Source organism: Saccopteryx leptura, chromosome 1 (assembly GCF_036850995.1).
Source record: "Saccopteryx leptura isolate mSacLep1 chromosome 1, mSacLep1_pri_phased_curated, whole genome shotgun sequence".
Lineage (NCBI taxonomy): Eukaryota > Metazoa > Chordata > Mammalia > Chiroptera > Emballonuridae > Saccopteryx > Saccopteryx leptura.
The window spans coordinates 311,592,757-311,606,185 of NC_089503.1; the positions used below are offsets into that span (position 1 = coordinate 311,592,757).

The window sequence follows — 13,429 nt, forward strand, 5'->3', positions numbered from 1 at the left end:
ACTCCTACCCCAGGCGGCCCAGCCCTTTCTGCTGTCTCCACAGGTAGGCAACCTGGGCCTCCTCTTCATGCTGCTCTTCTTCATCTATGCTGCCCTGGGAGTGGAGCTCTTCGGGAAGCTGGGTGAGTGATGCAGGCCTGGGATGGGGGGTGGACCGGATCGGGGGAGGGGTGGGGGTGCTGAGAGCCCCTCTAGACTGTCATACAGGGTCTTTGTATTGGGGAGATGCCTCCACAGATGGCCATGGAGGGATGGATGGGTGGCCCTCCACCATCCAGATCCCCCTCCCATGTGAGTAGGAGCCTTTGAGAGATGCTGACCTGAGTCCATGTGCACACCCCAAGTGTCTATGCCATGGACCCCTACTTGGAGACCCCCATCTGTCTGACCTTGAGTATGCCCCCTCCGGCCCCACAAGCCAATGTCCATCCTGGGCCAGGGTCATTCCTACAAGCAGAATGCTCAGTTCAACACAGGATCAACTCCAGAAAGCAGGACTCCCTTGGGGACTGGGCCTCACCCACTCTACCCTCTCCCTTTGGAACTAATACTCAGATTGGAGGTGGAGCCAGGCCCACCTGAGCCTGAGCTCCAGCTTGTTTGCCACCTTCCTATGCCTCAGTTGCTCCATCTGTGGGCTGGGCACAGTCCACATGCACCTCTGAGGGTTGTAATGGGGCTACTGAGAAGAGGTGGGGCGGGCTCTGCAGTGGGACAGCTGACCTCCTTTCCTTTCAGTCTGCAACGACGAGAACCCATGTGAGGGCATGAGCCGGCACGCCACCTTCGAGAACTTCGGCATGGCCTTCCTCACGCTCTTCCAGGTCTCCACTGGTGACAATTGGAATGGGATCATGAAGGTACTTGTGGGCAGGCTGGGGAGGGAGAACTCAGGCTGGATTCTGAGAGCAGGGGTGCTGGTGACAGTCCCGATGGTCAGGGCACCTGGCTGTCTGCCCGCCCAGCACCACGTTGCAAATGGGAAGGCAAGGCAAGGCTCAGAGAAGCAGAGCGCCCTGCTGGGGGCCCTGCCTGAGACTCAGAAGCACAGTGAGGTACAGATGAAGCCAAAATGGGTCCTCTGTCCACCCCTACATGCGGTGCTCAGATCGGTGCCCAGGTGCTAGGGGACATGACTCCACCCGGGGCCAGAGGGACTGCAGGCACATGGTCCAGGGCAGGGGCTGTAGTCACTGCTCCTCCTGGGGCCAAGGCCCTGGCATTTACTGTCCTGCCCATTGCCCTGCGGTGAGGGAGAAGGGCCCAGAAAGCAGAAGTGAAGCCTGTGCCTTGAGACCCTGGGGCCCTTATTGCCGTCCTTGCCCGCGCAGGACACGCTGCGGGACTGCACGCACGACGAGCGCAGCTGCCTGAGCAGCCTGCAGTTTGTGTCGCCGCTGTACTTCGTCAGCTTTGTGCTCACCGCTCAGTTTGTACTCATCAACGTGGTGGTGGCTGTGCTCATGAAGCACCTGGATGACAGCAACAAGGAGGCTCAGGAGGATGCTGAGATGGATGCAGAACTCGAGCTTGAGATGGCCCAGGGCCTCAGTCTCAGCCCACAGCCGCCCACTGGCTCCCCGGGTGCATCCGGCCGAGGGCCAGGAGGGTCAGGCAGCGGGGGTGACTTGGAAAGCCGCCTGTGCAGGCACTGCTATTCTCCAGCCCAGGTGGGCAGGGACTGGGGTTGCCAAGGGCGGGACCTTGGGGCTGCCAGGGAAGCTAGCCCGGATGGCCTTGGGCAGAGATCCCTGTCTTTTGGGGCCCCACCCTGCTCAACTCTGTGTGACCCTGTGGTGAATGGGTCGAGCCCAGGCCACAGGTGCAGAGAACCAAGAGGGCAGCTGTGCCCCGCCCACCCCACTGTCCCCACCCAGTGATAATCCCACTTGTCCCTGCCCATCCTGTCCGCCTAGGAGAACCTGTGGCTGGACAGCGTCTCTTTAATCATCAAGGACTCCTTGGAGGGGGAACTAACAATCATCGACAACCTGTCTGGTTCCATTTTCCACCACTACTCCTCACCGGCCAGCTGCAGGAAGTGTCACCACAAGCAAGAGGTAAGGCTAGCACCTTATGGTGGGCTGGCTTGAGGCAAAAGCACAACTCTGTCAGAAACCTGCCCATAGTCTTGGCTCATACTGGCTGGTCTCCAGGGACACTTGGTCTGTGGACAAGTGGACCAGCTTTGGAGTTCATGGCTCATGGCAACTTTCTTGCCCTAGGCCTGGCCTGGCCTGGCCCAGCCCTACCCAGTCCAGCCCAGTCTGGGCTGCTTAGATGCTATCATGTCTCTCCTGTGCCACTCTAGCTTAGGCTGGGCCCCCTACCCAGGGTGGGCATACCATCCATACCAGTAGATCTCTGAAACTCTCTGACCACCACCCTGTGTCTTTCTGGAGGACCAGGCCAGCCCAGTCCCAACCCCAAGGATGACTTGAGGCTGCTGCCTTTCTCTGCAGGTGCAGCTGGCTGAGACAGAAGCCTTCTCCCTGAACTCAGACAGGTCCTCATCCATCCTGCTAGGCGATGACCTGAGTCTCGAGGACCCCACAGCCTGCCCACTTCGCCCTAAAGACAGCAAGGTGAGTGGCCCTGGTGGGCTGGCCTCTGCCTGCTCAGCAGGACACTGCTTGTTCCCAGTGCACCATTTAAGCAGTACTTGCTGTCTACCAGGCCTTCCTCTCTTGTTGGTCAGATGAGGGCAGTAGGGCTCAGAGAGGTGCAATGATTTACCTGAAGTCACAGAGCAAGTTCAGCAAGGACCCCAACGATGGCATCCAGTGGCCTCAGCCACTCCTTATTGCTTTAGATACTTTTTATCTAAATGAGAAGACCTTCTATTGCCTTTAAGGATCTCAGAGTCAAGAGGGGAGTGAGTGGTAAACTGACCTGCCTGGGACATCAGAGAGGCTTTCTGGAGGTGGAGCCCTTTCACCCAGGTTTTGGAAGATGACGATTGTTGGCCAGGGGGACAGGGTGTGGAGAAGGTCATCCCAGGCATTGAAAGTGGCCTGAGCAAAGGACTATGGATCAGGAGCACAAAGGCAGCTGTGATGGGCTTGGCCCCTGCCCCCTTCTCCACTGCCCTAACCTATTTACCTCTCTTTTCCTGCAGGGTGAGCCAAACCCACCTGAGCCCATGCGTGTCGGGGACCTTGGTGAATGCTTCTTCCCCTTGACCAACACGGCTGTATCTTCGGATCCAGAGAACTTCCTGTGCGAAATGGAGGCTATCTCGTTCAACCCTGTCCGGTCCTGGCTGAAACATGAGAGCAGCCCAGGTGAGGGGTAGCCACCCACCAGCTCCCCACAGCCCTGTTCTCGGGTGACTGCTTCAGGGGCAGCTGGTTGAGATTCTTCCTTAGTGTTTTTTTTTCCCACGTACTATTATATTGATTGAGTCAGGAAAGAACCAGGTAAATGAGAATAAAAGATAGGAATTTCAGGCCTGATAGTACAACGATAAAAGATCAAGGGCCAAATAATAGAGAGGTGAGAAAAATTGTATCAGAAACCTGGGCTAGAGAAGGCTCCATTCTGAGCTTCCTGGGAGCTCTGGTGAAGAGGAAAACAGATTTGCACACACAGATCTCAGTGTCAAGCAGAAAGAAAGCAGCCACGTTATTGAGTTGTTTTTCTAGAGCTGAATTTGAGAGATATGTGTCCCACAGATCTTCACACAAGGTGATGTTGAACAACAGAAAGCCTGTTGACCTCACTAGCCCTTTTGTAAAATGTCCTGAATTTATCCTTTGGCTCTGCCCTTGGGCATCCTATGTTTGTGCTTTGGGCCCGTGGCTTGGCTCTGGGTACCAGGACAGAGGACTGAGCTGGCCTGTCCATCACTAGGGCTCACCTTTACCTTGAGTCCTCTTGGAGGGTGACAGGAGTCTGGTTTCATAGCACTGGCTAAGGAAGGGGACAGAGAGATAATCTCAACAGAAGAGAGTCCCCAAGACCCTAAGCTCACCTCAGTACTCTTCTGGGAGGCCTGGCATTGAGTACTGTTGAGAAGCTGGGGGTGGGCTGACTTTTCCAAGGACCTACCCTAAAATCAGTGGCCTCTGGACTGGACATGGCAGCTGGAGGTGCTAAGATCCCAGACTTCCTAAACCAAAATTCAGGGCCCAGGACCCAAGAACCATTCTGATTGAATGAAATCTCATCCCCTTTAATTAACCATTTATTTGCATTTTCCTTAAGTAATAAGATGACATATTGCATCTGGGGACATTCAAGTTGTCCAGCCACTTTGGGTACATTAAGCCCCAATTCCTTCATCCCATTCTCACCCTAGAAGGCACTGACTAAGGAAATTGGGCAGAGGCACTGACTAAGGAAATTGGGCAGAGGCGACTGGCCATGCCTGCTGCCCACCTTCACTGCCCCCTCACCCTATCCTTACCCCTCCCCACCCCCAGTGGAGCAGATCAGACAGATCCAGCAGCATTCTATCCGCTCAGCCAGTCGAGCACGGTGCCCACCTTGCCTCCTGTCCTAGGTGGGCCCCAGGCCCGGCTGGACCCCGTGGGGTATCAGGCCCTGGGAGGTGGCACTGATAACATCTGCTGTGCTCCTGACACTGGGCTGGGAACTGCACGGCTGGCTCTGGTTCTTAAAACCTCCCTCCACCCCTTGAAGGAGGCAGCTGGTACCCATTTCATAGAGGCAGGAACCCAGTAGTCCTTGAGCCAGGTCTGCTTGGCTCCAAACGCTGTGCTTTTGTCTAGTGCCTGTCCTCCTGGGAATCACATGGGCAGGCTCACTATCTCTCTCACAGTGGGGACACGGAGGCTCAGAGAGGGAGACTTGCCCATAGTCTCACAGCCAGCTCGTTAGGCAGCCCCTCCCTGCAGGGGCTCGCCAGCCCGATCTTGCTCCCCAGCGCCCTCTCCTCCCTTTCCAGCAGCACCTTCGAGCCCCTTCTCCCCGGAGGCCTCCAGCCCACTCCTACCCATGCCGGCAGAGTTCTTCCACCCTGCTGTGTCTGCCAGCCAGAAAGGGCAGGAGAAGGATGCTGGTGCCAGGACCCTCCCCAAGATCGCCCTGCAGGGTTCCTGGGCATCCCTGCGGTCACCCAGTGTCAACTGCACCCTCCTCCGGCAGGTACGGCACCTCCCTGACTCCTCAGCTGGGGGACCTATGAGTGGGGCCTTGGAGTTCCAGGTGGAGGTAGAGAGGCAGGTCTGGGGGATGGGAGATTTTAGCCCTTAGGGTCACCTGTATTGGACTGGCCTGGGCCGTCACCTGGGCATGAAGAGGGCACCGCAGATCCAAAAACCCCATTCTGTGGGTGGCAGACCAGGGCTCGAGGAGAGGCAGGAGCTGTTCCAGATTTGCAGTGTGGCGGAGGCAGGGCTGGACACAGAGCTCTCCCAGGCACTTGTTCACTCAGTAGCTGTCAACCCCAACATTGTACCAGGCTATGTGCCAGGCTCAGAGGCTGGAGGCTGTAGTAGCTACAAAATGCAGACTCCCTGCCCCTGGGGCTTATAGTTTGTCTTTAGTGTGTATGTCCCAGGGGTGTGAGAGGAGAGATGAAAGCCAAAACCAATGCATAAAAAGTATGGTCTATTTCAGGGGTAGTCAACCTTTTTATACCTACCGCCCACTTTTGTATCTCTGTTAGTAGTAAAATTTTCTAACCGCCCACCAGTTCCACAGTAATGGTGATTTATAAAGTAGGGAAGTAACTTTACTTTATAAAATTTATAAAGCAGAGTTACAGCAAGTTAAAGCATATAATAATAGTTACTTAGCAAGTACTTAAGTACTTTATGTCGGATTTTCACTAAGTTTGGCAGAATAAATCTTTATAAAACAACTTACTATAGTTAAATCTATCTTTTTATTTATACTTTGGTTGCTCTGCTACCACCCACCATGAAAGCTGAAACACCCACTAGTGGGCGGTCCCTACCGCCCAGGTTGACTACCACTGCAGAGGTTACTTGGGTGACTGTCATGAGAGCCACCCAGCTCAGATGGGGAGAAGCAGCAGGGTGCTGGGTGTGTTGTGAAGGCAGTTCCTGAGGGATTTGGATGGCTGCATGTCACTGAGATGGGCAGGCTGCTGGATGGACAGAGTGGGGGATACTGGGTGGCCCCCTGACTCTGTGTCTCCCCGCAGGCCACAGGGAGCGACACGTCGCTGGAGGCCAGCCGCAGCAGTTCAGTGGGCAGCCTGCAGACCACGCTGGAGGACAGCTTGACCCTGAGCGACAGTCCCCGGCGCGTCCTGGGGCCGCCAGCTCCCGCCCCGGGCCCCCGGGCCGGCCTGTCCCCCGCCGCCCGCCGCCGCCTGAGCCTGCGGGGCCGGGGCCTGTTCAGCCGGCGCGGGCTGCGGGCGCACCAGCGCAGCCACAGCAGCGGCGGCTCCACCAGCCCGGGCTGCACCCACCACGACTCCATGGACCCGTCGGACGAGGAGGGCGCGGGACGCGGCGGCGCAGGCGGAGGGGGCGGCGGCAGCGAGCACTCGGAGACCCTCAGCAGCCTGTCGCTCACCTCCCTCTTCTGCCCGCCGCCTGCGCCGCCCGGGCTCCCGGCCGCCAGGAGGTTCAGCAGCACCAGCAGCCTGGCCGCGGGCCCCGGCCGCCCCCGCGCCGCCGCCGGGCCCCCCGGCCTGGCCCGCAGCCCCTCCTGGGCCGCGGACCGCAGCAAGGGCGCGCTGGGCCCGGCCGAGCCCCGCGGCGAGCTGCAGCCCGCAGACGCTGCGAGCAAGAGGAAGAGATGAGGGCCGAGGGCCCGCACCACCCACCGTCTCACCGTCCTTACCTCAGGAGCCAGGGGGCAGACAGCAATACTTGGTTCACAACCTGGGAACCTCGCAGGGCCAGCCAGCGCCAGGCCATCGGGCTCGGGTGGAACCGGTCCGGGTGGGCCGAGGCCCAGACAGGGTCCAGATGTGGCCCAAATGTGGCTTGGCTGTGGTCCTTCCCATGCAGATACATGTATACATATATATGCATATATATAGAAAGAGAGACAGACATATATATATATATTTATTTTTTTTACTGAGAGCTTATGACTTCCAGAAAGTGCTAAAGTTGGGGAGTGCAGGCCCAGACAACTCTTTGCCTGATGCTTATTAGGACCCAGACCAGACCTGCCCTGGGGCAGATGGATCTGCTGGGGTGTTGGCACTCCTACTTTTTGGTGTCTCCCCTGGGTTTAGAATAGCTAGGAAAAGGCTCTCAGGTTTTTGAGGGTCCCAGGCCCAGAGACAGGCACAGAAAAAGAGGTGTCATTCAGGGTGTGTTTTTGTGCTTTAATGAAGAAATGCTGCTAAGTTCCCACCCTCTTCCCCATGAATTGATGTGTCTGTCTTGTTGTTCCTGACTGTCTAGTTGTATGAACAGTTTTTTGTAGGCATCCAGAATCCACAAACTCTTAGGCAACCTGGTAGATGTATTTCTTTAGAAAAATCAGGGGTGATAGTGTATTTTCTTAGGGCTGGGGTGTGAGTGGAAAGCAGCTCTGAGGCTTGGAAGGGGCTCTGCCCCAGGGAGGCCCCTGCCTTAGTGGACACTTTCTGGGGTGGGGGTCTGCTATGGTCTTGCCCCAAGAAGCTGAGGGAAAGAATGGAGGCAGTAGAAGACAGAGGACAGTGAAGGGGGTTGAGCAGGCCCCGAGATGCTTGTAAGGTTAAGGGTACTGCCTGATCTGTGCTGGTGTGGCCTTTTACCCTCCAAGTGGGCCCTGAGCCACAAGCATTCTGGGAGATTGTGCTCCCCTTTGCCCCCTGAGCAACTGTCTCCCTCCAATGGAGTTCAGGGTAAAGCATATGTGACAGGTTCTGAGCAGGGGTGGGGCACCTTCCTGGACCCTGGGACCAGCCACCTCTCTTCAGCTTCTCCCCAAACCTGTCTCTTTTTCCCCACCTTCCCAACCTGCAGATCAGGTTTCACTATGGCAATGCTCTCAAACGGGTTTGCAGACAGGCATTTTTTTTTCTTTGAATAGTTATGCATTTCTTTCAGTATTTATTAAGAAAAATGCAGTACACTGAACCCATGATTTCACAAACATATTGCTTAGGTCAAGGCTAAATTTTTTAAAGTGAGTGGATAGGACAGTTTAAAGAAGATTGGGAACATGGTAGCAGTGTTGTGGGGTGGGAGCTGCTGCACGTTTGGGACGTGCTGCACTTAAGTAATAACCAGGCCCTTTGCCTTTGTGATCTCACATGGTTTGGCTGGGCCCTGCCCAGATGGGCCTGTCCTTGTTCCCAAACCCTGACCTTAAAGAACTTGCCTTTCAGTCCAGGCTAGCAAGTGGTGTGGGGGAGTGGGCCACTTGGACAGGCTCCGGGTGTCTCCCAGACTGGCATGGAGACCCTTTGGGGCTGAGCACAGTAGCAAAGGAAGGAGGAGCGTGACTTAAGCTTAGTGTCCTGCAAAGCCCTTCCCTTAATGGGTGGGGGTGGGGAAGGGTGGTCAGGCCAACCTTACAAGTGAGGAAACTGAGGTCTGGAGAGGCAGAGTGGCCAGCCCAGGATCCCTCAGAGCCCTGGAGGACCCCTGGAGGCCAACACCAGACTACCTAGAATGTGAAAAATCGGCCTGTGTTCAAAGAGGGTGGGTTCAGAAGGCAGAGCCCCATAGAGGGCCTCTGTTGGTACCGTGGAGTTGGGCTGGCATGGTAGTCAGACCTGGGTTTGCATCTGCACCCCTGGAGTGTCCCTCTCCTTACCCTGAAGTGTGGATGGTGGGCCTCGGTGGGATACAGACACCCTGCCCAAGTGCTAGGTTACCTGTTGGGACGGCAGCCTACAGGATGAGTGGTTAGCTGGGCCCTCCCCTTTGGGGAACAGGTGGACCTGTGGTCTTTGCACCTTCTGCCCCTGGAAGGCTCTATGTCTGGTAGGGGAGGCTGGGCACAAGTTGGAGCTGCTGCTCCAGAGAACTTAGGCTGGCCTCCCTTTCCCTGCTGATCTGTTCATTATGGGCACTGAGTTGGGGAAGAGGATGCAGGTAGGCCTGTCTGGCTCTGCTTGCCTTCCCCACCAGCACCATGGGGTTCCAAGCAGTTGAAGTTAAAGGGAAGCAGCACACACATTAGTCAGTGCGTTCCTCTAGGGACTCATGTACTGGAGCCTGGAAGAAGGGCAGTGGGACCTCCACGTGGAAGAAATTAATTGGGTTCACTTGGCTGGGTTAACTTAACTGGGTAACTTGGCATCAGTTCAGGGGGACAGATTCTGACACTGGTCAGCAGCTTCCACTTTCTGGACACAGGCATCATCCTGTTTAATATGTACGGTGCCCCCAAGCAGTGTGCACAGACAGAGAAATTACTTCCTTGTCACTGGGTTATAAGTGGCTGGGCAGAAAACACATCCCGGATGTGTCTGATATGAAACCATCCCTTTACCCAAACCTTGTGGTCCCAAAACAAGTAGACATGTGGGGAAGACCATTTAGACGGAGGGGCTTACCTAAGTGCAGGTGTAATGGTGAGAGGGCAAGACAGAGCGGGGTGTGTGTAGAGGTGGGCCTAGCTGAGCCTAGAGGAGAGAAGCTTTGCCTGGGGAGTCATGGGAGATGGATCTGGTTCCTGGAGGGACTCAATGCTGTTCTAAGGCCCTGGAGGACACAGAAGCTGTGATTGGCTGGCTAGGACAAGCTGAAATAGATAGGGTTGGGTGAATGGCCCCTCTGCCCTTCCTGATCCTATGGCCTGTCCATCACAAAAGCACAAACTTAACCTAACCCACACAGGGCTGGCCCTGGGGCGAGTGGGGACTCTGGTGTGGATCATACCAAACTGTCTATTCGCAGGGCTCTGCAGAGTGGTGGCTGGCAGATACCTTGGCATCTGCACAGTTGGACCTAAGAGCAGCTGAGGCTGTGACCTATCCCAACCAAAGTTCTTTCCTGCTTCCTGCCCATCCTTCTGCACCAGACAGCATCCCAAAAGATGAAGTGTGCACAGTATCAGCCTGTCTGCCTGTCTTCCTCCCCAGATCCTCTCCCTGGAGCCTTCTGTTTCCAGGGCCGCCTCTGGCCCCTTGTGCTGCGCTGTGTAAGGGCTTGAGGTCTTAGAAGCCGTTGTTTAGCCCAGATACACATACTCTTTTTGTCTTTGTGCAATAATCAGTGTTCCCGGTAGAGCCAGGATGAGTTGCAGCCTGAGGAGGAGGCAGAGACTGCCTCCTCTGGGAAGCCCTCGGCCTGGCTCTGCTGCTGTGACTACCGCACTCCCAGTTGCTGTACAGTTTCTATGGTGTGAATGAACCTCCCTCCTAGTTGCTGATGGCACTGGTCCCTGCTGTCCAGATGGCCTGGGCATAGAGAAACCAAGTGGGAGCCGCCACCAGTGTTGTTTTGAATAAAAACCCAGAAACCTATTTCAAAATTTTTCTGTGTGCCTGTGCTGTTCTTTCTGCAGGTAGGTGTTGAGCTGGGGGGTTCCCCAGAGGTGGGGTTCTCCATCATGCCCAGGCTGAAGGCCTGGGTGTCTGAGTGTGCTCTCATGGCTGGGGGTCAGGGTGTGCTGGGCTGGGGAGAAGGCAGGGCCTGGCTCTGAAGCTCTGGTTCTGTAGCTAAGATGCTGGACCAGGATGAAAGGGTCACATGATAAATAACCTACTTATCTTTGGCACTGTTTCCTGAATTCATATTATATGTATTATCAGGAATCTCTTGGCTGCAAAAGACAAAAGCCCAACTCAAAGGAGCTTAAGAAAAATAAATAGAACAGAGAGAAAAGGAAGGGAGAGAAAAAGAAAGAAACAAGAAGGAAATAGGTAGCTAAAGAGCCCTGAAGTGGTGTTGGCTTCAGGTACAGTTGGATCAAGGGCTCCTGTTATCACTTAGGACACTGTCTCTCCCCACCTCTTGTCTCTGCTTCCTTCTACATTTGCTTCCCTCCTCTCCTAGTGGTCACCAGAAGTCCCGGCTTCAGGCCTGTTCATCAGACCCCAGGTGAACGAGAGCTTCTCTCCCTGAAAGTTTGGCAAAGTCCACGGAATCTGCCATGCTCTGATGGGCCAGGCTTGAACTCTGAGGTCCAGGGATGGGGGTGGCCCACCTGCACATGGTCTGAGAACAGGAAAGAGAGAAACTTCTAAAGAGAATTACTGTGTATTTGCTAAAAGGAGATAATAAACATGGGGCATGCAGCAAAACCTGGGGTTTCTTGCCTTGGGCTAAGTTCCCTGTGGCTTTGTCCCTGGGAAGAGCAACTCTCTTCTTGCCCTTCTCCTCTCCTGGGCTTCTTCACGATGAGGCAAGAAGCTCAGAGAAGTCCAGACAACTGTAACCTGGACATCGACAAGCTGCTGGTGGCGAGAGGCCCTGCCCAGCTCCCACCAACCTCATCTGGGCCTCTTTTACCCCTTATGTGTCCTTTCTCCTCTCCTCAGAGGCATGGCTAGGGCAGGGTCAGGGAGACCCTGGGTGTGACCTTTAGTGCCACACCTCCCTTTCTGAGTCCCTACTCACACTGGAGAATGGAGTGAACTGAGGCCACATTACAGGAAGGCCTGATTCCCACCCCTCACCCGCCACCCTGAGTGACCCTGTCTTGTCATTAGCCTTTGTCCTCTTGCTCCTGCATCCCTGCCTTTGCCTTGTGATCCCTTTCTGGTGGCTGCTGCAGCTCTCGGAAATAACACAGAAATCAATGCAGCCATCTGGGCCCCTTGGTCATGCAGACACAGCACTGCTCAGAGCACCAGTTTTCCTGGTTCTGTGTCTCATGGCGGACCCTCAGAGGCCTTTCTACCTGGTGTCTGCCTCACTAGACAGAGCAGTGGGGGGCCAGGGGAGAGGCCACACCTGTGTGTGTGTGTGTGTGTGTGTGTGTGCGCACGCGCGCGCGTGTGTGTGTACATGCAGTGTGTGCACATGTGTGTAGATACCAACAGCTGCTCTGGTGCCTTGATCCATGAGAGCAGGCCTGGCCCCAGCTCCTGGGTGGGCTGCCTCCTCCATACAGAGAGGGTACTTCCCTCATTTTCAGAAGAGGAAGCTGAGGCAGCGCAGGGCCTCCACAGAGCAAGCTGGGGCCCGAGTCCCAGTGTGCCCCAGGGCCAGCAGCTCCCACCAGCTGTGGATCTCATGGCCAAGAGAGTCCCCAGCCAGACCTGGCTCCCTGAGGAGATCCTCAGCTTTAACCCCTTCTCTCCCAGACCTTTGAAACAAACCAGTTGGATTTCTCCACCTGGCTTCTCAGACTCCACATGCCCCAAACCTGGAGATGGCCTTCCCCCAGCCATCTGGAAACTGGGCCTTGACCTCAACTCCTCCCCCCCTCATCTTTAACACTGCAGGTCTGTCCTGATTCCTCTTCCCTCTCCTCCTCAAGCAGCTGCCTGCCCAGGTCTCCTCACTCTCCTCCCACTGGAGGGAATACACTGTCAGACCTCCCAGTGTTGGGACTAGCCCTTCTGCTCCACAACCCAGCAAACAGCGCCATTACCCCCAGGCCCATCGAATCCTGTCACTTTCCCAAGGCTCTGGGCGGTCCTTGGGATAAAAGTCCGGACCCCTCAGCTGGCTCGCTCCCCACCCCCTATTGCTGTCTGTTTCCTGCAGCCCCTTTCGGCCTTTACTATGCTGTCTTGGTCCACACACTGTCACTGCCCCCACGGTGTCTCTGTCCCAACACTGTCACTGAACCCAACTTGTCACTGCCTCCTTGCTTTTGCAGGACCCTTGGGGCCAGACCCCTCTTCGGCTGCCTTTTTTCAGACCTTATCAACTTCTCGCTCTGAAGGCCCCACACCTCTGCCTCTACTTCAGTCCCTTCTCTGCCTGCCACCTTGTCCTGCTGCTTGCCAGAGGGAGGGCCAGCTCTGCTGCAGGAGAGGCAGGTGTGCAAGGCCCATATTGACTGAGAAACCAGAGGCCGCAGGTACACCTGGCTTCATTTCTTTGGCCAAGAATTATGGGGATGATAACATGGGACAGCAGCTACTGGGTCCTGAGTCATCTGCCACAGAGAATATGAAGTGTCCCTGTCTTGAGCTCCTTCCACTCCAGTGGAGAGATGGACAAATGTGTACGGATCCCACCTACAGGGCTCAGGCTGCAGGTGTGACCAGAGCTGGGGGACACAGGCCTTGACAGGGCAGCCCCTTCACTGTGTCTGGGCACCTGTTTTACTCTCTCCATCCTAACTCTGTCTAAATGCCTTCTTGGCCCTGAAGGCCTGACCCTGACCCCAGTGACCAGGTTCACTCAAGCTTCATCTGCCCCCTTTCTCCCTTTCCCTTAGCTATTTTTTTTTTTCTTTTAGAGAGAGAGGGGAAGGGGGAGAGATAGAGAGACATTCATTTGTTGTTCCACTTAGTTGTACATTCACTGGCTGTTTTCTGTATGTGCCTTGACTGGGAATTGAACCCACAACCTTGGCATCTCAGGATGATGCTCTAACCAACGGAGTTAATGGGCAAACCCTTGGCTAACTGTTAATT

General features: G+C 55.5%; 1 protein-coding gene across 4 annotated transcripts in view; it reads left to right on the forward strand.

Annotated features, from left to right (window-relative positions):
- The window catches only part of CACNA1I (calcium voltage-gated channel subunit alpha1 I), a 110,220-nt gene extending 99,880 nt beyond the window's left edge, over positions 1-10,340 (forward strand). For 2 of the 4 annotated variants that reach the window (XM_066358468.1, XM_066358465.1), the window contains 8 exons: positions 44-122; positions 739-860; positions 1,332-1,670; positions 1,917-2,060; positions 2,463-2,585; positions 3,119-3,284; positions 4,913-5,109; positions 6,134-10,340. In XM_066358468.1, coding sequence (XP_066214565.1) covers positions 44-122; positions 739-860; positions 1,332-1,670; positions 1,917-2,060; positions 2,463-2,585; positions 3,119-3,284; positions 4,913-5,109; positions 6,134-6,739 — 1,776 coding nt within the window. In that variant the 3' untranslated portion in view covers positions 6,740-10,340. Of the gene's footprint in view, positions 1-43; positions 123-738; positions 861-1,331; positions 1,671-1,916; positions 2,061-2,462; positions 2,586-3,118; positions 3,285-4,909; positions 5,110-6,133 lie in introns of all 4 variants that reach the window. The other 2 variants (XM_066358464.1, XM_066358466.1) reach the window with 1 other exon arrangement.
- The last annotated feature ends 3,089 nt before the right edge of the window (positions 10,341-13,429 follow it).